The 24,702-nt window shown below is 41.1% G+C and overlaps 1 protein-coding gene across 1 annotated transcript in view; it reads left to right on the top strand.

Moving 5' to 3' along the window:
- RIMKLB (ribosomal modification protein rimK-like family member B) overlaps window positions 1-23,103 on the top strand; it is a 36,671-nt gene extending 13,568 nt beyond the window's left edge. The window contains exons 2-5 of the mRNA XM_009696485.1: window positions 15,629-15,859; window positions 17,737-17,823; window positions 20,761-20,964; window positions 22,428-23,103. Coding sequence (XP_009694787.1) covers window positions 15,629-15,859; window positions 17,737-17,823; window positions 20,761-20,964; window positions 22,428-22,891 — 986 coding nt within the window. The 3' untranslated portion in view covers window positions 22,892-23,103. The remainder of the gene's footprint in view (window positions 1-15,628; window positions 15,860-17,736; window positions 17,824-20,760; window positions 20,965-22,427) is intronic.
- Window positions 23,104-24,702: the final 1,599 nt, after the last annotated feature.

A 24,702-nucleotide genomic window follows, 5' to 3' on the forward strand; every position in this document is an offset into this window, starting at 1 on the left:
AGAACATCTTCATATATATATATATATATGTACGTATATAAAAGTAATATATGACTTTCGGATATCAACATGAAGTATTGGACCTTCTGTACCTGGACGAAGAGCAGACCCACAGGGCGAGCGACATTCTTAGTGCTGTGGCCAGGCAGGATGCCACGCTTTGAGTTGAGTTTTTTCTTAATATGAAGCAGGAAAGGAGGACTAGTGAACCTGACCAAGCCTGCCATGGCAGAGGCAGTCAGTTGTTACGATCTTGAAATTATTTTTTAGGAGTTCTAGGATTTCCTGCACCAACCACATGTATCTTTTAGCTCGCTGTTCTAGAAGGCAGATGCATCCAAGTCTTACCTCTTCATGCTGTTGAGGGCTGGCTTTCATTCCTGTATCGTGCCTTTTTGTTCTCAGTGAAGAAGGTTTTTATTAATAACAAAAGAGGCCAGATCAAGGTCTCCTGCTAGTGTCCCTGTTTCCCTGCCTCAGATGATACTTGTGAATATCCTGTAGACTAAGATGAAAGGTTTAGCTCTCCTTTGCCTGGGTTGCAATCCAGTTCTGCTTATTCCCAGTGAGAAGGAGTTTTGGTAGTTGTCCCTTAAAAATTCTGTAAAGGTTTGGAGTAGCCCTTGCTTGTTCCACGACACTAGATTCAAATTCAACTCACGACCTAAATTGGACTACCCTTTGTGTCCCTGACAATTTTCTACCTTTCTGTGAAGGACTATATTGTTGGATGACTGCTTCTGCCAGGAGGACGGAATGGTGGTGAGCAAGACCTGTTTTCGGTTGTTTATTTATAGCTTAACAATAAAAACTTCACAATTTTTTTTCCTCCCTTCTTTACTTTGCTTTCCAGACAGGGTTTGCCTTTACCATATACTGAATTTCTTCTTAAATCTCTTTCCAAGTTTCACTGTGGTCAGGGCATCAGGCTGTGGTTCCCCTCCCAGCTGTCAAACCTATAGAGGCAGTTTCCACTTTCAGCGTGAAGAACTTTATTTTTTTTAATGACTGTAAAAACATGTCAGATGATCTTGATTATGCAAAAGAAGGAAAGGACGTTTCCCAGTGAACCCACAAATCTAGTTTGAGCTGTGAAATAGTGCATTGTGGAGTGTGCATCCTACCTTTGCAGCCATGTAAGAGGCCAGGCATACTGCAGGAGAATACCACAGAGAATCATAGAATAATTGAGATTGAAAGGGACCTTTAAAAGTCATCTGCACCAACCTTCTGCTGGAAGCGGCCAACTTGAAAGCTAGAGCCAGCTCTGAAGTTAGATCAGATTGCTTGGGACATATCCAGGCAGGATTTTGAATATCTCCAAGGATGAAGCCTCCACAACCTCTCCAGGAAATCTGTCACAAAGTTTGAACACCCTCACAGGGTGATCCAAATATATCATCACGATTGTTTTTGCGTCTGTTGTTAGTCTCTTGTCTAACTCTGCTCACTCCAAAGCAAAGCTGCACGTCTTCGATCTGCTCCTTTGGGGGGAGCACAAACCCTCCTTCTCACTTCCACAGCCTGTCCTTCTGAAAGAACCTTTATCCATTCAGCGCAGCACTCCAGGCACATGAACTCCCCAGCTGCCGGTGAGGAGAGATTACGGGTTGGAGTCATGGTGTAAGTGTAGGTGGAAAGGTAGAGAGAAGTTACTTGATAATGACTGGAAGTTTTTGAGATGTCCGTGTTCATATCCTGCTTCCTTTTGTTTTTCTGTCAATCTTCCCAGGATCATTCTGGCCTAAGACTGAAATGGTTCTTTGTGCACTCCTCCTTACATGCTTGGGACTGAAGGTGAGGCAGGATTCTGAAAGTGCATGCCCTTTGCGGATGCTTTGAGGTGAATAAGGTCTGTGGCTGCAGGCAAAAGGGATGCCGTACGTGTAAACTGCATGTCTTGATGCTTGTAATTGTTTGTGATGCTCGAACAAGGCTGGCAGCTGGGCCTTTATAGCAATTTTGCTACAAATTTTTCTTGCCTGGCAGAGTGGGAGCCACTGGAGAATGTGTTACCTGCATAGGGCAGGAGAGCAAGAGCTGGAGAAAGAGGAATCAGTCTGATAGGATTCGTTTTACAAAGTTGGAGGCTGGGCTATCGTATTGACCATAGAGTTGTAAATGTAGGAAGAAAAAAAAATAATCTCACTGTAGACAGTTCTGCAGTCTCAAAACGGCACTGTCTTGACAATTTAAGCTGTTCAGATCGTTGCTATGATCCGGCCTCCTCTGTTGCAGTTGGCACCTGGATTGAGCAGATCCTCCGGTGAGCTGGTTCAGCTTGTGATACCTGCAGAAATCGAATTCCCCAAAAGAACAGAATAGTTTGCTACTGGTGTAGGAAGCTTACCTACTCACCAGTGGGTCTGATGAGCACTAGTATGAGTGGCAGGGAGTAGGTGGTACTACGTGCCACTGTAGGATGGCATGGGGCTGGAGAGTAAAGCTGTTGCAGCAACAGAGTGACTTAAATTGCCTTAGAACCACAACCCTATGTGAGTGTTTTGTCCAGCACAGGGGTTTCTAAAGAGGTGCTCATTTCTTCCTTTTTCTTGCTTGGATCTTCCAGGGCACATAGCATGTAGTTAAACCTTTTCCTCTAAGAATTTTTAATCTTTTTAAATTGTTAGAGGCAGAGTCTAGGAGTGAATGTAAATTACAATTCTGTTACTGAGAATGGATCAAGAGTGGCATTTGGTAATGAGATTTCTATGATTGTGTTGCTGTAAAGTGGAAGAGCTTGAAGAAGAATGTACTCTGCAAATATTTAAAGGAGTTTCTTAGAGGAATCTATGGAGGAGTGAGATAAATGAACTAAGGAGACTTGTCATACCTGACGCTGGTAAAAAAGCTTTTGTTTCCCATCTCTGCCATTGATTTGTCCGTGCTGAGATAGTAGCCCCCAGTGCTTTTTGTTTCTTTGTAAGTTGGGCAGATGCTGATTTCGAAAAAGACAAGGCAAAGAGAGTTTTTGAGCTTGTAGTGCAAAGTAAAGGCATATAAAGATATTTATCAGTTTGAAGGGATTGGTAAACTCAGGGCTGCACTTAGAATCTAGAGATTAGTGGTAAAATAGCTAATCTCTTAAATGTGTTGCCTTCAAAGGTCCAAGCAAGCTGACAGTGGGGGATGTCCCTTCTGCTTGCTTTAGTCTGCTGTCTGTGAGTACAATACTACTGCCGCATGGGTTTTTTTTGTTTGACTGGTCTGGTTGGAAGGACCGTATACCTGTGTAATTCTGAGGAGCATTCTCTTTTAAGAAGATAGTTACAGATTGTGTGAAATGTCTTAATTAGGGAACATCCTAAGCAAATGTCTTGATTAATTAACATCTTTTTGGCACTAGGTGGAAGCTTCTGCATCCAGAACAGGTGAGAAGTAATACTGTGATGTCACGCTTGTGTTTTTGTTACAGTCTGGGCACAGAGCAGCTACTGCAGTGTAGTTTTAACCCTCTAAAACTGGAAAAGGAAACAAGCCCAGTGAGCGAGCTTACAGAGATGTGGGAAAAATGGAATTCTTCCCTCTCGAGCTTTGCTTTGTGTGTGGTTTTATGTCTATGTCTGTCAAAACTAAGCAATTGTGTGTTATATTTTTTGCTCCAGAACAATTTTTTTCTTTTCGATTTTGTTTGGCGCAGGAAAATACTGTACTCATGAAGACCCCTGAAGCGGTTGTATAGTATGAGTGAATCAAGTTTTTCTTTGACATACCCCCCAAAAAAAAGAAAAGATACAGAATCTCCATGGCAATTGATGGGAGTTGATGTTATCTCTGCCAGCTTTAGAGTCAGTTTTAACCCAAAACTTTCCTGAAATATCACGGTTTACATTCCTTCCTTTAAGAAGGACACATTTGTCTCCAAAATAAGTGCCTCCAGTTCATAAAGTTAATGCAATTTTGACTAGAAAGTCCTTAGACTGCAATGACAGGTCTAAACAGTAAGCTGAGGGGATCTTTCCATTCCCCAGAATTCAGACTCAGTTAAACATGTTTAGGAACACTTGGAAAGGACAGGTAGTTGGATATTATTTATTAAAAGTTTCTGACAATATAAAACTGCTTCTAGATGTCTTTTCTGTTAGGGGAGACAGATACGAAGGATATATGTCTTTGTTAGAAACTGAAAACTCGCATGGGATGCTTTTCCATTCAGCAGTTGTCTTAAGTAATACAAGAGTGAATTACTGAGATGGAAGAAGGTTGTTGTTTGGTAGCAGAGAGAGATGAGGTGCATAAGTTATGTATTTTAAAGGTATTTAGTAGATTTTTGACATTGCAGGGAAAATTTTAGATTCATCTCGGATGGGAGGAGAACTCTCTGCCGTTCTGGGTTGCTTGAATTCTTCCTCTGGGTTTCTTTCTGCTTTTGGAAAGACCTTTCCAATTACCTGTTTTTTTCAGGTGTGTCCTTAATTTTTTTTTCCTTCACCTGCTATTTAAAATGGACAAAATTGGACATTTAAAACTTGGGAGAGACTGACTGACTGTTAAGAGTGGAATGAGTTTGCAGTAAGGTTAGCTTACATATATTTAGTCTCTATTCTTGTTCTGTAACATTTAAGACTTGCATTTTAGGATGGGATTGTTTAATGCTTACGACTTTTTGCATTTGAGGGTGTGGGGGGATTCTGGAACTTGTTATTTCTAAGGCTCTCAGTGTTGGTGGACTCTGGATAGATGATATAAAAGGACAGATATCTGCCACAAGTGAGTATTCTGTCAGTTAAAGATGTTCTAGACTTCTAAAACACTGTAAAGCATGCTTATTTGACCCAGGAATGTTCTGAGATCTCCTAGCGGGAACCATTGTACAAAAATCCTAGGGAGATACAACAGATCTCACCTACAGCCAAGTAGAAACTACAAGATCGTGTCTGGATTATAAACAGATGTCTGATTTTGCTTTTGAGGTGTGGTCTCTGATGAGCAGGGGTTTTAGGTAAAGGTTTCATCATAAGGCCTTGCTAAATTTACAGCTCCTGGCTTCCAAAATGGGAGCCCTTGTTTCCCTGTCACCGCTGTTCCCAGTTATGCCATCATTTCTTCCTTGTGCGGGCACTGCCACAGTCTCGCTACTACTGATGTGCACACTCTTCCTGATTATGGGTACTACTGTTGACAATCTCTCTTACTATCGAACTTGGGAACTGTAATTACGCATCAAAAAGGCATTCCTTGGTTTAATAAATGTATGGTCTCAATATATTAAAGGAATGACCCCAAACCCTTTCTCCCAGCAAACTTTTGAGCTTAAAATTTGGAATTACTTTGCAGCCTTTAACACTGTTGATCATTGAGGAGAAGAACAGAAGAAGTGGATAAAGCAAATAGGAACAGTACTGTGTTAGAACCTCCTTTAAATTCCTTTTGAGAGCTTCCTTTCATATAGAGTTTCTTAAATGTTGCTTTTCTCCTGTTGCCTTTTTGTATTTTGCATTTGTAGTTCTCTTTTCTTCCAGCCAAGAATTTTCTCCCTTCCTTTTAGAGAAGAAGCTAATAGCTAAAAGATAATAAAAGATATTAAATGCTTTTTTTTTTTTTTACTTCGTACTAAGGTTAGACTGTCTTGTTTTTTTCCGTTTTTGACTGAGATGCCTTCAAGAAAGCTGGAGCTACTTTAAGCATGCTGCAACAAGCTTGGTAGTAGTAGCAGTGGCTGATGAACCTGTTGTTGCTAATCCAAATAACAACCTCTAAAACCTTGGTCTACTTCAGAAGTCATCTGAAAGATTTTAAGATGCAGAAAATGTTAAGATGACACTGAAATACCTAGAGGAAAGCCTTCCCTATGATTCTTACCTACATGTTTTTGCTTTTGTGCTACCTTTTCTTTCCTGTGGATTCAGGTCATCATGTAGGTGTGTGAATATTTTTGGAGGTAAAGTGGAGAGCCATTGCAGGATTTGGAAGCAGCAGCTGCAATAGCAAAAGGGCAGGACTGTTTCTTTTGGTGGCCGTGCTGACTTGTGCTGATTGATAGTGTTTGTTTCCGAGTGTGGTGGTTTGTCAGAACTGCCCAAAAGGCTTTCACTGCCCAAAAGGCAGTCTGTCTTAACTCCTCACCCCTCTGTGTTGGTGCGTACCCTTTGCTCTTGCCGTGTAGGATCTGATTAGCTGAGGTCTTGCCTCACAAATGTCTTGGGTAAGTAACTGAGCTCAAAAAACCCTGAATGGTGATCTGCAAATGTAGCTTTCTGACCTAACTCACTGAGAGGATGAGACAAGTTCAGTCTGGAGAAGAGAAGGCTCCAGGCAGACCTTAGAGCAGCCTTCCAGTGCCTAAAAGGGGCCGACAAGAAAGCTGAGGAGGGACTTTTTACAAGGGCCTGGAGTGATAGGACAAGGGGAATGGCTTTAAACTGGAAGAGGGAAGATTTAGATGTGATACCAGGAAGAAATTCTTCATGGTGAGGGTGGTGAGGCCCTGGCACAGGTTGCCCAGGGAAGCTGTGGCTGCCCCATCCCTGGGAGTGTTCAAGGCCAGGTTGGATGGGGCTGTGAGCAACCTGGTCTGGTGGAAGGTGCCCCTGCCCACGGCAGGGGGGCTGGAACGCGATGGTCTTTAAGGTCCCTTCCAACCAAACCATTCTGTGATTGTATGGTAAGTGCCAGAAATGGAGCAAAGGAGAGTGAAACTGTGTGGTTGGAACAGGGCAGCGAGACTGCCTTCTGCAGTTCTGGGGGTAGGTTTGTTCTCTCAGCTCTCTTGTGAAACCTCGCCCCAAAATTAGTTCCACTTTTTTTTGGCTTATGCTGATTTAATACCTTTCTTTTACTCAAAGTAGCAGTGGCGTTCTCCCTCTCACCGTGCCTTATTTGTTTTAATACTGCCCAGCCCCAGCTGGCTTCCTCTTGGTCACTACCGCCTGGACGAAGGAAAGATGATGGGAGCATATTGCTGATAGTGTGGTAAAAGACAAGATTGGCCCCATGTATGTCAGCTCTGGCTTAGGTCAGACCAGCTTAAACTGATCGTGAAACCCAAGGTTTTTTTGTTTTTTACATGTGAAAACAAGAAAGAAAGTGTTTGTAGTACAGTTGCTAGAAATACATTTTAAAGGCCCATAGTGGGTGAGAGCAGGTTACATAAATCCTGTTTGTGAGCCTGAGTTTTCTCTTAATATGAAGAACCGTTGTATTCATTGAGAGCTTTGGTGGGAAGTCTGATGCAGAAAAGACAATCTAATCACTGCTTATGCAGTGGCTGTAGAGCATACATGCATAGCATGCATACATGCATGTACTTGTATAAGAATTGGGGGACCTTTTTACAACATTCAAATCAAAACCATCTCCCTTGCGCTCAGAGTCATTAACTTGAGCTGTGAGAGACTTTGCTTTGTTAGAATTCAAATAATTTAAAACTTTGATTAACAGCTACACTTCATTTTTAATTTCAGTAAATTTAAATGGATCTTGTCCTGAATATTTTTTCTTTGAGTTTATGCTACGGAAAATATTTAAAATTCTTCTAACTGTGCCCAGGAGCAAATTAGAAAAGCAGATGTATGATGAGAACTTTAAATAAACTCAGTGGGAAAAGCAGAAATTTTTCAAGGTGGTTGAAATCACATATCCAACACTGTTTTGTTTTCTTTAATGAATCTTTTGATTCCTTTTGTGGCGTTTTTCTTTTTTTTTTTTTACAACACTCCATTTAAGATGCATCTTAACAGTTGTATCACTAAAGCCTCCATATTTGTGAATAGGACTAAACCAGTATGTATTTCTTTCTATACTTACTTGAATGTCATTTAAGTAGCCTCTGGAAATGTATGTTTTTTGTGAGTGATACAGTTTCTTAATTGTGCGAGTGTTTATATACATGTAATAATTGTAGCTAAGGCTTTAACAGGATTTCAGTGTAGTTTCCATGTTTATATACCTACCATAAAATCAATTCTCAGAGCAAGATGGTGGTCTAGAATTAATTTGTGTTTGTAATACACCTTTTACTTTTGTTTTTATATTTGGGTCCATTCACTTCACGTTTATGTATGACTGAAGAAATGCTGATGGTTTGGGATTATAAGCAATCAACATATTGTGACCAGAAATGTAGCTCAGAAACACGGATCTAGCCATCATCGGTCTGCTTCGTATTGATTTGGTGACCTATGCACGTGGGCATCTGGTCCGGTTCCCCCTTGTGCCCGAAAAACCCCCCTGAGCCGGAATGGCCGTAATCACTTTTTGAGCGTCGTCGTCCTTCCCAAGTTTTTCACCATTTTCAGTAGCCTGTGCGTTTCTAAGAATGATCCTGTGTTCTTCCCGGGGAAGAGAAGAGGTCCTCTGAGTCCAGGACAGGACGTGAAGTAGAGCTGGTTTAACTCGGGTACCTGCTTGCTTTCCGTTCAGAGCTGCAGCAGCGGCCTTTTGTGAAAGTTTTCACAATGCTTGCGTTAGGAATTTACGAATTGAAGCTGAAGCCGCTCCTCTTTATTTCTCTGTTCTCTGTTTCAGAATAGAATGGCGGCGTGCTGTTCTGGAGGGATCAGTATTGTCTCTGCTACGTGTGGTTTCATTTGAACTGCTGAGCTATGGAAGCGTATCTTGGCGAGAAAGCCTTTTTCGTTAAGTTTGTGTGGAGAAGGAGATTGAGGTCATATTAAACCCATAGGGTTAAATACCAGCACTTGTGAATTTGGTTTGAAAAACTAGTAAGTAGGATAGGAAGGGAGAGAATACGAACTTAAAACACCCAGCACAGGACTATTGTAGAAATCTGTTTCTGTGTACACTAGAGGAAGAAAATAGCTTGGTAATACTAGATATCAAAGGGGCTTTTGCATGGCAGTGAAATTTGGGAGAAATTGTGACAACTTAGTGTTCAAACTAGTAAACTACAGCTGTCAGGTGGTAAGTGATGCAGAGGAGAAAATCCCTGTGCAGCTCCGAAGGGGGAAGTTTAGTTTGGTGCTAATGAATCGATGGATTTATTATTTAAAAGTTCAATGCTTAGCTGCTTTTCAAAGGTTAAGTTCTAGTCTGGATAAAATTGCATTTAAAGTGCTATACTTTACTATGATCACCCAATTGGTGGGAATTTGTGTTGCTTACAGTTGTTTTATAAGATAGATATGTAAAGTTATATCAACATATTGCAGCAAGCTTTTGAGGTATAGAGTAGTATTTTGTTAATGCTAATTCTACTGTTGTTAATTATTCCTAAATTCTGCCACTCTCTTGGCAGAAAGTGTGTTCAAAGTATGCTGAGTTTTAAAAATTTTAGAGATCTAGTTGTGTTTGAGTTTGGTGAGGGAACATATATCTTGCTATTGCCAGTAATCTGCTGTTAAAGTTTGGGGTATTTCCCTTTTGAGCTTTAAGCTTGCTTTTATATGGCAATTAGGATGAAACACATTTAAATCTCTGCAAGTAAACCGTGAGTAATTATTAAACACTTTAGAACTTTAACACAGATATTATGCAGCATCTTGTGGCTGACAGATACTGGGAGGACGAATGAACCAGAAATAGTAATGCACTATTTTGAAAACAGGAGTGAGTCTAGGTTTGTAGAAAAATTCAGTGATTTTTGTTTGAACAACTGATTAATTGGGAAGAGCAGGTAGCAGAATGTGATGTCCTCAGAATACGAGGAAAGGTTTGTGTGATGGAAGGCTAGCCTGTTTTTCCCAGCTGAATAAGTTGAATTCATTATAGCCTGCTTGCTGGGTGACTGTTCATTTGGGAAACGTTAGCAACTCCATGGATGGATGGATGAATAAATTGGTATAACGAAGTTGAGGGAGCTGGAGACTTTCAGGATAGCATACAGATCTCTGAGGAATAATCTGGGTAATATTTTCGGAAGTTCTCAGTCCCTGTTGGCTCCTGTTGGGAATGTGATGGGAGCTGGTGTATGTTTAGTGTTTTTGAAAATTTGATTCAGATTTTGTTTTTTGGAATGCTGCATGCATGATGACCCTGCGTTATTCTATTTGCATGCTGTGGCTGTTAGAAATGTGTTCCACATACTAGATCTGTCTGAGTACTGAAACACTTTTTTCCTGCTTTGTTTTACTTTCATATTTCAGAGCAGTTGGCATTTATTAGGGGTTCTGCCAAGGACAGAGGCAGTCACTGAAGTTAAATTCTTTTTCGGAGAAGTGGCTGCTTGTGGCAGCTGTGGCCACAGAAGTGAGGATTCCTTTCATAGCTATCCATGCTCTACAAGGAATAATTTAACTTTGTTGTCATGTTTGATACTTCCCGTAGTCACACGGTTCTCGGATAAAGTCTGTGAAATGTATACATTTGGGAGTCGGTTTGAAAGAAGACAACTTAATGACTAGAATGTTCGATGTTACTGGATTTATGGCAACACGGAATAGGGAACTTGTGAAAACCCACCTTTTGAAAAAACCTGCTCTTTCAGTCCGTTTGGTCAGAAACGGGTTACGATAGGTCATGAATTTCCATGGGTAGCAAGGCAGTTACCAGTGATCTTCAGGCACAGATTGGAAGACTTGAGGTTTTTCATCATGGAAACCGTTTGCTGATTTAGGTTTTTCTAATTTACGTGTAGAAGTAAACGTAAATGTAGTATTTCTCCTTGAGAAAGTTTCTTCTTCATTACTCTTACGTCAGTGTCCTTCGGGTTTCTTCCCCAGACCATAGCTTCTGACATTTCCAGCTACTTCAGTCTTTTCATCTGTTATCATCTATCAATTAATACTGGTGATTCAAATTGTATAAAATAGAAGCTTGATATGAGGAATTTGATTTACATGTAAGCGTACCCAGATACCCTTCTGCTTGTGTATCAAACACTTTACATTTAGCTTTATATCATACCTCTTTACTGAAGAAGCTGGCTATGGTTCTTATGATCACATGCCGTACTTGAAGACCTGAACTTGAGTCCTAAGTACTTCATGGTCTTGGTGACTCAGATTGCTTTTTTTGACTGTTTTCCAAAATTATAATTTGGAATGAAAATACTTTTATAAATAAATTTATTTGATATTACTGAGATTTATTTTTTTTGAAAAAATGCCTGATGTTGACTGTAACGAGAGCTATAACAGCTCTGTCATTATTTTTGATGTCCTTGCAGATCTTTGAGATTTTAGACCTATGTCCTGAAACTGTGTTCCTTCTGTGAAGACATTTGCATTGTTTCAGCTGAAAGTACAATTGTCATAACATGCAAACTGGACGTGAGGTACTGCTTTGCAGTAGCTATTAATCTGCGGTGAACCGATTGTTGTAGAGACTGGAAGGGATTTGTGTAGAGTGCAAACTGAACAGAATGAGTTTCAAAAATGTCGAGCAATTGAAAATGCTGCATGGGTGTGAATTAGGATGTTTAGAAGCCTCACACAGTTTCTTGAGATCCTGATCCTTTTTAGCCATCCATAGTGCCGTCAATGCAGAAGTGCTTCTTAGAGTTTCTAAAGCAGAAGAAAGTAGGATAACCAGGTAGATGGAGCAGCAGTGCTTATGGATTGTAAAAGGTGTGAGGCTGCAGCTTAAGAGTTTACGTACTCTGGCTGTAGTTGTGGTTGCCTTGCAGAAGTGTGTTTGGCTTGCAAGCTTTACAGGATGTTGTTACAGTGCCTGTATTTGGGCACTTTATTTGTCCTGGTTGGCTAGTGAGATTTTTTGTTGTAGAATCCCTTCCCTGAGGATTAAGGTCAAGCATTTGACCTTGTGTGTTGCTGTAGAGTGGGAACAAGCACATAGTCAGGTTAGGAGTCTTAGCTGATGGGCAGATACCTCAGTTTCGTCTGTATGTCTGTGTTTTGAGGTATTTTGTTTGGAATGTGTGCCACCTAAAAGATTGCTCTCTTAAGAGTGAGGCTTTTTAATTGAGGAATTGTGACCGTGAGATAAATTTGTCAAAGACAAGAAGACAGAAGGTACTAAAAAACCCCGCATGCATGAATGAGGGCTGGGAAGTTCCAGAATTTTGTGTTTTTTCCAAAATATGTGCATCCATCCTAAAACTGTACTAAATCAGGTTGTCGAGAGGCGACTGTTATCCTGAGGATCTTGCTATGCAAATAGGCTGTCCCATCTTAGATGTTACCATCTCAGGAACTTTCTTAGGGTACAGATACACATCTTCTGATCTCACTCGTAACAGCAGTAGAAGTTTCTGCCTCTTTCTTCTGTCTCACTAGAGTTTAATGCTGCATCCATTTTCTGTGGACTTCATGGCTTCACGTGATGGCTTCTAATCTGTTTGGGTCAAAATAAGCCTTTTTAGCAGAGAGCAGCTACTTTGCACTTTAGTCTCACCTGCTGTCCTTTGGGAATGAAAAACAGCAGGACTGGTTGGGCCAAGTGATGAGGAATCACGCATTTACCCACTCAGTTCTATCATGTGCTGCTTTGTGCTGTCTTTGAGAGAAACTTGAGGCTTTTTGGCTTGGTTTGAGGGATGTGGTGTAACTCGACAAGTTCGTTCCCGCGTGCTTACAGTTCACATTGCAAAAATTCCTTTTGCACTTCCATCTGAATACTCTGATGCTTGGTGTATAATGTTAAAGGTCTACCATATTCCGTTTTGGAGAGTTTCATCTTGCAAAGGAAGAACAAAGCAAGCTGGTACTGAGTAAAAGAACAGGTCTTTTTCAAGTGCAGGATTTACATCTGGTTTTATAGCGTGATGTTCCAACTCAGGGGTCTTTATCTCATAGGGCCAAAGAATACCCGATGTTTTATGATAACCTAAGAAATTGTTCCCCAGGCACCGGTAAAATGGTTGTTATATGTTGGTAAAGTTCATAGTATTAGATAGGCATAAAATCTCCCTTTCCTGGCTGTCAGTGTTGGTACTTCAAAGGACTGTATAGCTGTCTGTTTGTCGTGTCTGAATGTCACGAGCATCCACTGAGAAAGCCAACAAATGGACCAACTTGTTATTTTTCAAGGTACTTCTGTATGATCTGAACATCTGCCTTCTGTGTGTTTGTGAGGGTGGTTCATTGTCCACAGGCAACCCTTAATGTAACTCGCTACTGCTGTTCTGGGACCAGGACGGTACTATTACTGCAAAGGAAAGACAGTTCATCTCCATTTAAAAAAAAAAAAAAAAAAGTTTTATTACCTCTTAACCACTCTTCAAGTAACACCTCTGTAACGTATCTTTTTTTTCGTTTCTCCCTCTTTGCATTTGTGAATTGGTTCTTTGGAAAAGAAATTAATTGTATGCATGAATATCTTCTGTGTTACTGCATTCAGCGCATCCTAGTGAATAAATACTATTTTATCAGTCCACTCGGCAATAATGACCATTAACCTGATTGTTAACTGCTGGGTCTCAGATGAAATGCCGAATACAAGCTTGTTCCAAAATGGCAGAATCTGGCTCTCCTTTTTACTGTAATAAAGCTGCTTCTGTTTGCAGCACTGTGTTGCTGGGAGACTGCAGCTAATTTTTATGGCGCATGTCAGTAGTAGTGATTCAAATTATACATTTCATTGAATAGCTCTTCTCTTTGTTTGTAAACTGTCTTCTAGGAGGGGAGAGAAATTTTTTTTTGTTCTGAGAACAGTATCCAGAGGAGAGAAAAGGATTGGATCTGGAACAAAAGCTCAGATTGTTCTGTTGATAACAACATCATTGTACTTCCAGAGTCACTCCAGGGGGGATGGTGCCCTGGCTGAGTTTACACCCATCTGATAGCGAAGTCTGCTGCAGGTATTCAGGAGAATTCCAGGTGACCCATCTCCTCAAACTGCTGTTTTTCAGACTCCATGGTGCAAAACTTCAGCATGTGGTGTGACTTTAAAGTGAAACAACAAAATAGACTCTCGAGAGATTCTGGATGAGAAAGCTGTGTAGTTTTGGTTCACAACAAAAATACAGTGGCAGTTTTGGGGCTCTGTAGAAAATGCCGTCCTGTTGAAAATGATTGTTAACACACTTTGCACGTGGATCAGGATGTGCGTGCAATTACAGTGGCCAAAAGTGGGTGTAATTGGGCGTGCACCTAATTGAGAAAATACATGTGTAAGGTAGCATCTGACTAATAACTTAAACATCTTTTGCTTGCTGAATCTGTAGTCCTTTTCTGGCTATAGGAGATGACGCTCCATTTCCTGATGTTCACATTCTGCTTAGGTTTTTAGCAGTGTCTTGTTTTTAATCTTGCTTGAGATGCCTTTATAAAATGGTGTGTGTGTGTGTGTGTGTGTGTCTGGAGCCTGCTTGCTTAAACACGCAAGTCATGTCAGCTGCAATGCGGCAGTGCTTGGTGCTAATGAGGTGAGCAGCCAGAGCACTCGTCTGCTTATGTTTTCTCATCTCTGTGCAATTATGGCAATGGGGATTGGAAAAAGGGGTTTGTATTGGATATGGCTCTGTTTTAGCCTTTCCAGAGTGTGGTTCTGTGTCCTCCTGAGGACTGGGCAGCATATTTATATTTCCATTTTGAGAGTTAGGTGGTTGCTTCATTGTATTTTAGAGCTTGCCTTAAATGTAATCCTGGTTGGCAGAAGAAAAGAAAATGGGAAGTACGGAGAGGGGGACACCCTCCCTTCTCTCCTCGCTTCCCCATTAATTCAAATGCACCTTGAAATGAAATATATTGCCTGGCAATATGTGTCTTCAGGTTGAGTAGATGGAGTCCGTATTTTAAAAGTAACACCTTTGGAATAGAGCTAATCGGGTGGTTAATTTGGCCTAGATCTGAATAGTTACAGCTGGCCTTCCAAGGGCACAGAAATGCAGATTCTGCTGTGATTTCTCAACTCACCTTCTTTCTCTTTTGTAACCCTTAAGGTACTGACAGCATTGTGAGCTCTGTATTTTACACTGAAGTCAGAAAGTTTTACTTTGAACATAAGGCAAAGAAAGTGAATATCAAATCCTATTTGTCTTTTCTCATCCTCAGATGCCACACTGTCTTCATTGAGCTTGATGCCTTCCTGTCCAGTCCTGTTGTATTCCCATTCCTGCAGTGTTTCTTTTTCACAGACATAGTCTGTAAAACTGTAGGTCCTGATTAAGTAATACATTGGTCTTGGTGGCAAAGCTGGCTTTCCTCCTAGTTCCTGCCTTAATGTCACGGGGTGCTGCCCTGTTAGCTGCTAAAGTTATTTCTGAGTATGTATTTAGTATAAATCAGATAGTTGAAATTATCTGTATTAAAAATACTGCTGTATTTGGTATTTTTTTTAGGGGTCATGTCTAATCTCTGTGACTTTGGCAATGTGTTGTGTAACATGGTACCACAAACAGAGGGACCAATGCAACTGAGGCTGGGAAAGGCATGAACTGTGTCATGTAGGCAAGAACCAGCGGTGGGAGGCAGGAACCTCCTGAGCCACTGATGCTGCTGATGTGAATGTAGTGTGCAGCTAACACCCACAGGAAGGGTGATGTGTCAACCTGTAAAAAAAGTCCTTCACCCTGCGAAGAAGCCCAAGATGTGTGCCCTAATACAGTCTGTTCTTTGCCTAGTCCTCGTTTTAAGTGGGCTAAGAGTGATATATATGAAACAGCAGAGCTTATAAAATGCGTTTTAGGGAGAGCTGCGCTGTTTTAACGGTCACTGTTGAAGTGCGGTATCTCTGTTGTGATCACATCTAGTACATCATTTCTTTGCCTGTTTACCTTCTCCTGAAGAGCTTGTAGTTGATTGGGATGTTTTTCTTCTTCCTTCTTTAGGTCTTCGGGTGAACGGGGAGCTCATTACTGCTTACCCGCAAGTGGTGGTCGTGCGTGTACCAACACCTTGGGTTCAGAGTGACAGCGATATCACAGTCCTTCGCCACCTAGAGAAGATGGGCTGTCGATTGATGAATCGTCCCCAAGCCATCCTCAACTGTGTCAACAAGTTCTGGACGTTTCAAGAACTTGCTGGTCATGGTGTGCCTCTTCCAGACACTTTTTCATATGGTAAGGCTTTTGAATCAAAAGGAAAGCATAGTTGCCTACCATAATCTAGGCTTTTGTAGTGCAGAAGATATGGGTCACGTTTTGGAAATCCGTTGAATTAAGTAACATGAGGCTAGTTCCACAGATCAGTGTTCAGTAAGCAGAAAAGGAAATTAAAGTCACAACACGCAGATTCTGGTTTTGGCTTTGCTGATTAGCTGTGATGCTCTGGGAAGAGTACTTCTAACTGTACCTCAGCCTCCCAAGCAACTAACTTTGGCCATTATGACTAGAACACTTTGAACTCTTTTCCAGCTGCCAAAACAACAGACAAGAATTTGGGGAACTAAATGTCACAGGATACTATAAAGATGTAGACTTTGGTAAAACCTGAAAGTAGATTAAACTTCTGTATGAGTAAAAATATCTGCAAATATGTTAGTTACTGTGAAAGGGCAAAAAGAGTACAGGCCCTTGTGTCCAACTTTTAACAATTGTTTGGGGTTGGCTTCCCACCAGAACGGTTAATTATTAATGTTTCTTGTGCCTGCCTCTGGAGTCTGTGGTTCCTGACAGAGTGCTAGATTAGAGGAGCCATTTACCTGAGCTACTCCAATGCTATTGCTGCTTTTAATTACAATATATTAAGGAATTGAAGATACCTCTCTGCCTTCCTTTCCTTCTTGGGAAATACCAGTGCTTTCCTCCCATTTGTGTGCTTGTACCAACAGGCTTTTGTAATGGGAACTTGACAAAAACACAAACTTGACAAAAACAAGAACGTGAGTTTCCAGCAATTGCTCTGAATTACTATTTCTGTCAATTACTGTGAAAACACATTTGAGAAGAAACATACCCTTTCCTTATAGGTGTGGTTGCTCTAGGTCTTTGAGACAGGAATGAGGTTTTAATTTTTTTGGGGGGAAAGGGAGACCATGAGTGATGGGGTAATTGCAGAACATCTCTGTTCATAACTCCCTGCCACTTTTAGTGCCTGCCTCTGGAATTTGACAGAATCTTGACCTCAGTGAGAGCTGGCTTTGCCAGGAAAAACAGGATGTGCTGAGTAGCGACATGTTATTCCACGGCATGCATTAAAATCCATGGCAGGGTAGTGATGGCTGCTGCTGGCTTTGTGACCAGTGTCTTGGCGTGACTTCTGCACTTTACTGCACATGCTGTTAGAGGAGTCTCATCCCTTTGTCCGCTGACTTTCTCTTCTGTATTTCTGGTACTGTGGTCAGCCTTCTGTGAATTGAACTCAACTCAAATAACCTTGAAGTATCAACCATAATCATGTGAACGATCATCAAAAGCTACTCTCTAAGGTCCTTACAGATGCGATGAGACAAAAAGGTTGATGTACGACTTCAGAAAATAGGGAGAATGAGATGCAGGAGGCTTAAGCCTTGGAAAGGGGGGAGGTGGAGTGACAAGACTTGGGTTGTTGCTGCTCTCTGGATTATGCCTTGTCTTTGTATTCAACGTTGCTTTCCTGGTTAGTAGTTTGGATGGAACTGTTACTGGTGTTACGTCTGTGCTGTTTTCCTGCTAGACATGTGAAATGGTGGGAGTTGATAAAGTAAAAGGGATAAACTGGAACAAGATGGTAGAATCGGGGCATTCAGATTTGGAAGATTGGATTGAGCCTTTTGAGGTTGTAATCAAGAGGCCTTTGTCAACTTCTGTCCTCCATTTCAAAGGAAGTAGGAGTTAGTATCCCACAGATCACAAACACCTTCAAAGTCTGATCATACTCCATGACCAAATTCCTCATAACTGAGAGTTTTTTCTGCTTTATCGAAGCTGTAAGGGTGGGAGGAATGTGTGGCAATTACATCCCCGATTTGGCCACACAGATTGGCGGCGCATAATGTTGTTGGTTTTCTTTTTGCCAGGTGGTCATGAGAATTTTGCCAAAATGATTGATGAGGCGGAAGTGCTGGAGTTCCCTATGGTGGTGAAGAACACGCGGGGTCACCGAGGTGGGTGTGAGGTCAGAGGTGAGGGCAAGGAGTATTCTGAGCAGCACTCTTTAAGATTTTGTCTTGTCAAGGGATGATAGTTAAGAAGGTCTTCTTTTTGGTGTTGGACTTCTTGCAGTACCTCTAAATTCTACCACCCTTTGAATTCTGAACGTTGAGTAGGCTGCAACACTGGGAAGCAGTTTTAGTAGAACCTAGTCCTGCAATAGCAGGGTCTAGGGGTTCAAAATTGCAGTGCATTGGTGACTACTGTGAGGAAAGCTTTAAGCTGGAATAATGGAAGGTCTGGCCTTAGGGAAGTCGAGAGAAGCCTACGTGGATTTTAGGGATGTTTCTAAATAGGCATAAGAAATGAAATCTTAGCTCATTCATTCTTAATTTGACTTTTTTTCTACTTGACTTTGTCTATAATTAGGATTCTGATTTAAATAAAATCTCATGTATTGTTTGTTAAACTGGATTCTGTTTTTTCAGAAAAATATCTCTGACAGTGCTGGTGATAATACAGCAGGTTCAGATGACATTGTTGAATTAAGTGTTGAATATGAAACAATACGTCGATTTTGCTTAATGTTAGATAGTGATCTACTGAAGGAAACCGGATTTAAAGTCAATTTCAGAGGTTATTTGCACAGGAGGTTGCACTGTTTTTAATTGACTTTACACCCAATTTAATAAATATCAGAATTAAAAGAGACTGAATCTGAAGTTTAAGCACATAAACCAGCAGTTACCTTAAAAGTTACCTTCAACAAAAAGTCATCACTTCTTCCTTCTTACTGTCTGTCAATTTGTTCCCACCCTGTGCCGCTCTGATGCATCCCTTCTGCTGGCAGGAGTGTTTCTGTAGCCACGTACTAAATAGATTCAGGAACTGATGTTGGATGAGTCTAGATGGGTTATTTTTACTTGAATTAATGCCTTACATGAATTATCATTTACTCCCACAAAGGTTTGTGTTGATGTAATGAAAGAGTGAGAGCAAAAGGCTGGGGCAGAGGAAGATCAGACCTGCTTCAGGTGGCAGTAATACCCGTTCACGTGGTTTTAAAGTGCTTGCGGAGTTATGAAGCCAAGTTGGAGTTTGACTTTGCAGCAAGCTGAATTTGACAACTGTGGAGTATGTGAGACAGTGGATTTGACTTGACACTGCCTCTTGTTAAGATCTACTAAATAATCAAGAGTTTGCAGCTGTTGACTTTCTTAAACCTTTTTTAACCAGAATTCATGTAAATCTCTGTTTACAAGATTTGCTTTAGAGCACTTTAAATTCCAGACATTTTAAGGCAAATTTATGCACAGTACATATCCTTTCACATTAAGAGAGTTGGGAGAAACTTTTTCAAATTAATTGAAGAGCAGCCGTTCGCAGATTGTATTTAAAAAAACCCAGGCAAACACGGTCATAGGTACTGGCTGATGAGTAAAAGTCATACTCTTCTAGGCCCATTTTCTGTATAGTTTGCTGCTGCAGCAAAGGTGCCAATCTTATTTTTGCCAAGATGTCACGATACTGCATAATTCCCAAGAACCAAGTAGTTCCCCACCAAGAATCACTGTTCCTGTCCCGTTCTAGGAATACAGTAGAATTGTTAAGTGCCTGTAGGAGAGTTAAAGTTGGGAATGGGAGAACGCACATGGAGGTTTTTGCTTTCTTGTCATGGTTTTTAAGCCTACATTCTGATACTCTGTGATGAGAAATTCCATGTTCCTCAAGCAGCGTTCTGTGTTACAGAGACCTTAAATCCTGACGAAGCAGAGGGGCTCCTCCAGTTGGGCTTTGGAGTACTTGATGGAATTCTTCTTCAGATATTATTTTTCCTAGTTCTGCTACTGCTGCATTTCTGTTCCCTTAGTTAAGATAGGCGGTTTATCAACTGATTTTGGTACTCTGGTATCATTGTGGCATAACTTAGTGACAATTCTGCCACAAAAAAAACTAATCATGCAGCCTTACTGCGAAACATAAATCTATTACGACACATAACAGAGTCCTTAAGAGAGGGGAAGAGGAGTTGGGAAATGTAGCTAAAGATGGAACGGAATGCTGTCTTCTGAGACTGGAAATGAGACGGAAAGTGGTAGAGTCTGTTTCAGGAGTGACTTTCATCAGTATTAGTAAAGTTGGAAAGGAACAAAGAAGTCTTTGATGTGCTCTAGAAATGAAGGGGGATGAAATGACATGTTTGAGGTTAAAAAAACCCGAGTCCTTGAGATGTTTGCTTGCAGAAAAGCTAGTGATTTCTCAAGAGTTTTTTTCAAAATTGTAGTACGTTCCATTCATTTTATGTCTTGTGGAATCTTCTGCTAAATTATCGTGAATAGTGTGGAGTGTAGTGTTTTCCTCTGAATGTGGTTGTTCCACTGCAAAGCCTCACTCTGGAGTTGTGGGCTCTTGTAAGCAGTGGGAAGAGCAGCTCTCAGCAACTTCCTGGTGGAGATGCGGTTGGTTCTGCAGTGACACACTGGTGACTTCAGAGTTCTTAGCTCTTGGTCTTGAACAGTTTCATGTCATTGGTTCCTCTGTGTCAAAGCTGTAGGCTGCGGGTCCAGTCCTCTTGGATGAACAAAACTGTGTTCTTAATTAAATGTCTGCTATCCTTTAGGTATTTCTTCCTTATTTCTCTCATTAAGGACTTGTGCCAAAAGGAGTTGAAGTTACAAGACCACCTCCTTTATCTCAAACTATTTTCTTTTCTTTTTTTTTTTTTTTTAAATAAAACTTCTCAACTCTGTCAGTACTTGAACACTTAGAAGCACTGAAGCAGTGGAACACTGATGTCCAGAGAAAAATTTGTAAATGGGTATAAGCTTCAGATGGGGCTTGTGAGAATGGGCAGCCTACTCGTCAGAGTTTTTATTTTTATGCACTGAATCATTGATGCAGCTCCAATCGGTAGCTTCTTCCAATCTTCCAATGTTCTTTTGTTCATACAGGTAAAGCTGTGTTCCTGGCACGAGATAAGCACCATTTGGCAGACCTAAGCCATTTGATCCGTCACGATGCCCCTTACTTATTTCAAAAATACGTTAAAGAGTCCCATGGCAAGGATGTACGTGTCATCGTAGTAGGAGGCCGTGTAGTGGGCACCATGCTCCGCTGCTCAACAGATGGGAGGATGCAGAGTAACTGCTCGCTTGGTAGGAAAAGCATTGTTCATAGTTTTGATCAAAATTTTTCAATTCAGTTGAAAAATCATAAACCCAACTGAAATAAGCTGCAGGTTTTATTTTGTATTAATTGTGCTTGCTGTTGGGGGTTTACCAAGGAAACATGAGAGTGAGGATTAAGCGAGATGTGCGTTGAGCAAATGCAGAAGGAGAGACAATCTCTACCCAAAGTATTAGGTGGATAGGACGAATGAAAAGGAGGGGAAAGTTCTAGGAACATAAATGGAGCAACTGATGTGGTCGTGGCGGTGTCATGCTAATGCCATCTTATCATTCATTTCGTGCTGTTAAGAGGAATGAAAAAAGAAGAAAGACAGAAGAGGAGGCTGAGGGAGGTGGAGGAGACAGCCAGTTAGTTGGCAAGAGGGTGGAAGAGAGTATTGAGGAAGGAAACTGTTGAAGGCAATAAACAGTTGGATTGCAGCCGCTGTGCTGCCTTAAGTCTGTTGGGCTCCTCCCTGGAACCTTTTCCCGCAAAAAACATGTCTGGGAGGAAGAGGAAGGTTATTGCCCTGATTGTAACATACTCAGAACTCAGTTTCTGCATAGCTTTGGGTGTAGGATGGGGATTCCTGCAGGTGGAAGGAGGAAGGGGAGTTGGGGTTGTCTGGCTGAAGCGGTACCAAACCTGAGCAGGGATGGGATAAAATGTGTTCACGTGTAAGTACAGTTTTGGTTAGTCAAAATGCCCAAAATGCCTGAGGGATTTTAGTTACTACTTGATGCTGAGGAAATGAACAGAAAAATATTTCAGGTTATAATCTTTTTTTGTTTGTTATTGTTTGTGTTTTTTTTTTTTAAACTGAAGTGTTGTGATAGACGAAGTCTGAGTCTGTTAATACTTAGATGATGGACTGTGAACTGGACCAACTAAGATTCAGACACAAATGTTGCCTAATTCTTGCCTTAGAGACAGTAACCTGTGAAAGCAAGCTGAGAGCAACATGAGCAGATGATCATATCTTAACCCTCATGCCCTCCAATTATATGTGTTAGAGCTGTAGTCTTATTAGGAATGCTTGGTTTAATTTTGCTGAAAGATTTCCTGTGATAAATTACAAATATGTATAGAAAGCCTCTACCTTAGAAGGAGCAAGAGTGGTTTATTAGGTCATCTTTTTAATATCCCAGGATCATAAAAATGTATGATATCTTTCTTGACTAAGAAGCCAGCACTTAACATTCTTAAACAAGTCATAATCTTGACCTGCCTTTGCCAGGTCAGAATCTTTTTAAATCCTACTGTGGCTTCAAGTTCATTAGTAGTCACTGTGGAAAGGAGGCTGCTTTCTGAGTCATCAGCAGTGTGCTTTCAGGCTTGCTTTGGAGCTTCCCAACCAAAAAGCACCAGCCAGTTGAGAAGGATGTCAGTCACCTGTGACCAGACTACAGACAGCAAGGCTTTTTTTTTTTTTTTTCTTCACTTTTTTCAGGTGGCGTAGGGATGATGTGCTCGCTGAGCGAACAAGGCAAGCAGTTGGCAGTCCAAGTGTCAAACATCCTGGGGATGGACGTGTGCGGCATTGACCTGCTGATGAAGGACGACGGTTCATTCTACGTCTGCGAGGCCAATGCAAATGTAGGTTTCATTGCCTTTGACAAGGCTTGTAATCTAGATGTAGCTGGTATCATAGCGGACTATGCCGCTTCTCTCCTTACCCCCGGTCGCTTGACGCGGCGCATGTCCTTGCTCTCTGTGGTGTCCACGGCAAGCGAGACTAGCGAGCCAGAGCTGGGCCCTCCAGCTAGTGCCGCTGTCGACAATATGAGTGCTAGCTCCAGCTCTGTCGACAGCGACCCTGAGACCACGGAGAGAGAGTTGCTCACCAAGCTCCCGGGGGCTCTGTTCAACATGAACCAGCTATTAGCCAATGAGATCAAACTTCTTGTGGAGTGATGCCACATGTAAATAGATGACCAACAGAACTCTCTCTTGTAAAATTTTTTTTTTTTCAAACCAACTTGCAATGCTGTTTATCAGAGAAGCTCAGAGGAATGAGGAAGGGGGAGGAGGGGTGTCAATCAAGAGAACAAAAGGCACATGTGCTGTGATTGCTGCCCCTACTTTTTTGCAGAACGTAAAATTGTGTTCATTCTACAGCATCGGTTTTCTAATGAAGTCGCTCGGTTCACAAACTGAGTGGGAATTTTATTTGGATGCTGCTTTGGTCCCCAGACATATTGCAGTTCTTGTGTGTTCGCAGGCAAGCACTGAAACATGATTCACACTAGAAGATTTCCAGAAAGCTGTCTGGCAGCTCTCTAGAACCTTCTGTGAATTACTGCACCAGTTAAGTCTCTTCTACCTCTGTAAGGCTTGATCCTGTAAATTGCCGAGTGCCTCAAATTCTCAATATGTGAGTTGAAGGTGTTAAGTACCAGATATTTCAAAGTTCCTGGACACCTGCTGCCTCTGCTTTTGTAGATGGGAGCTCTAAGTTCAGGATCCTTTTAAAGTCATCACTTTCTGACCTTGCAGGATATGGCCTTTCACATGATGAGTCCGAGAGAAGTGTCAGTTGACGTAATGTGAGCTTTCTGTACAAATCTGTAATTTGTGCCATCCTGGTATTAATTGGCGGCTTTGTGTCCATATTTCTTTATAAAGCTTTTGAAGGAGGATTTTAGTACTTGTGTTTTTCTCGTTTCAAATCCTGATTTTGGAAGATATGTAGGGGAATTGGTCATACTCTCTTTGTGGCAGAACTGACACGTTTCAGCTATTTTTCGCGTGATTGGAGGAGATAAACAGCACTGTAATGTTTGGTATACAAAATAATGTTTAATCCAATGTGAAAAAGAATTACACTAGTTTAAAGCAAACGTGCATCGACTTGTATTTGTTAGTGTTTTAGTCTTTTTGAGAGAGATCTGCAATGTTAATGTTCCTTTTTCTTTAATACATGCTAGTCCCAACACTCCCTTCTCTATGCCTGCATCTTTAACAGTGGCCAAAGTGAAAACACTGCAGACTGTTTGTTAAGAAAACACTGAGTTAAAGCCTGTACATTGGTGGGTTTTTTTTGTTTGTTTGGGGTTTTTTTTTGTTTGTTTTTGGTTTTTTTTTTTTTTTTTTTTTTTGAGAGGGGAAATGTGGTAAGGTGTGGAGGAGGGAAAAGTTGGTTAAAAGTGATTAGACATCTAGAGGTGCTTTAGAATAAAGCTGCAGTTCATACAATATTTACCAGGCTTACTTTTTTCCCCACTGAACATAAAAGCTGTTGGCAGAAATCCAAAGAGTGTAACTGGGGAGAAATACTCAACTCTTAGCTTTGGGAAACATGCAGCAGATTTTAAAAAAGAACATTTTAAAAAAAAAAAAGAGAGCTCAGCCAGAATTAAAAAAAAAAATAAAATATATAACCTAGGTCCACAAACAATTAGCAAATTGATCTTGGACCCTTACACGTGTGTGGTGTGAGTGCACACACTTGTGTGTGTTTATGTGTGTGCATTTGCTTTGCTTTATTTCTTTTTGGGTTTTGGCTGTTTAGCTCCTAATTTTTTTCCAGGCTGCCTGATTTTCCTTAGCCGTCCTGGCTGTGCATTTTCTCATTAACCTTGAGCTGTTTGGAAAACAGATAACCGAAACACATCCTGAGTCCATTTTTCAGTCCCTCTCTTCCACCTCCTTTTCTTCCTTCTTCTCTTCCTCTCTTTTCATTCCTTTCTCATCCTCTGGGTTCATAAAGCCCTGGAACTATATAT

Source organism: Cariama cristata, unplaced genomic scaffold (genome assembly GCF_000690535.1).
Source record: "Cariama cristata isolate BGI_N322 unplaced genomic scaffold, ASM69053v1 scaffold14493, whole genome shotgun sequence".
NCBI lineage: Eukaryota > Metazoa > Chordata > Aves > Cariamiformes > Cariamidae > Cariama > Cariama cristata.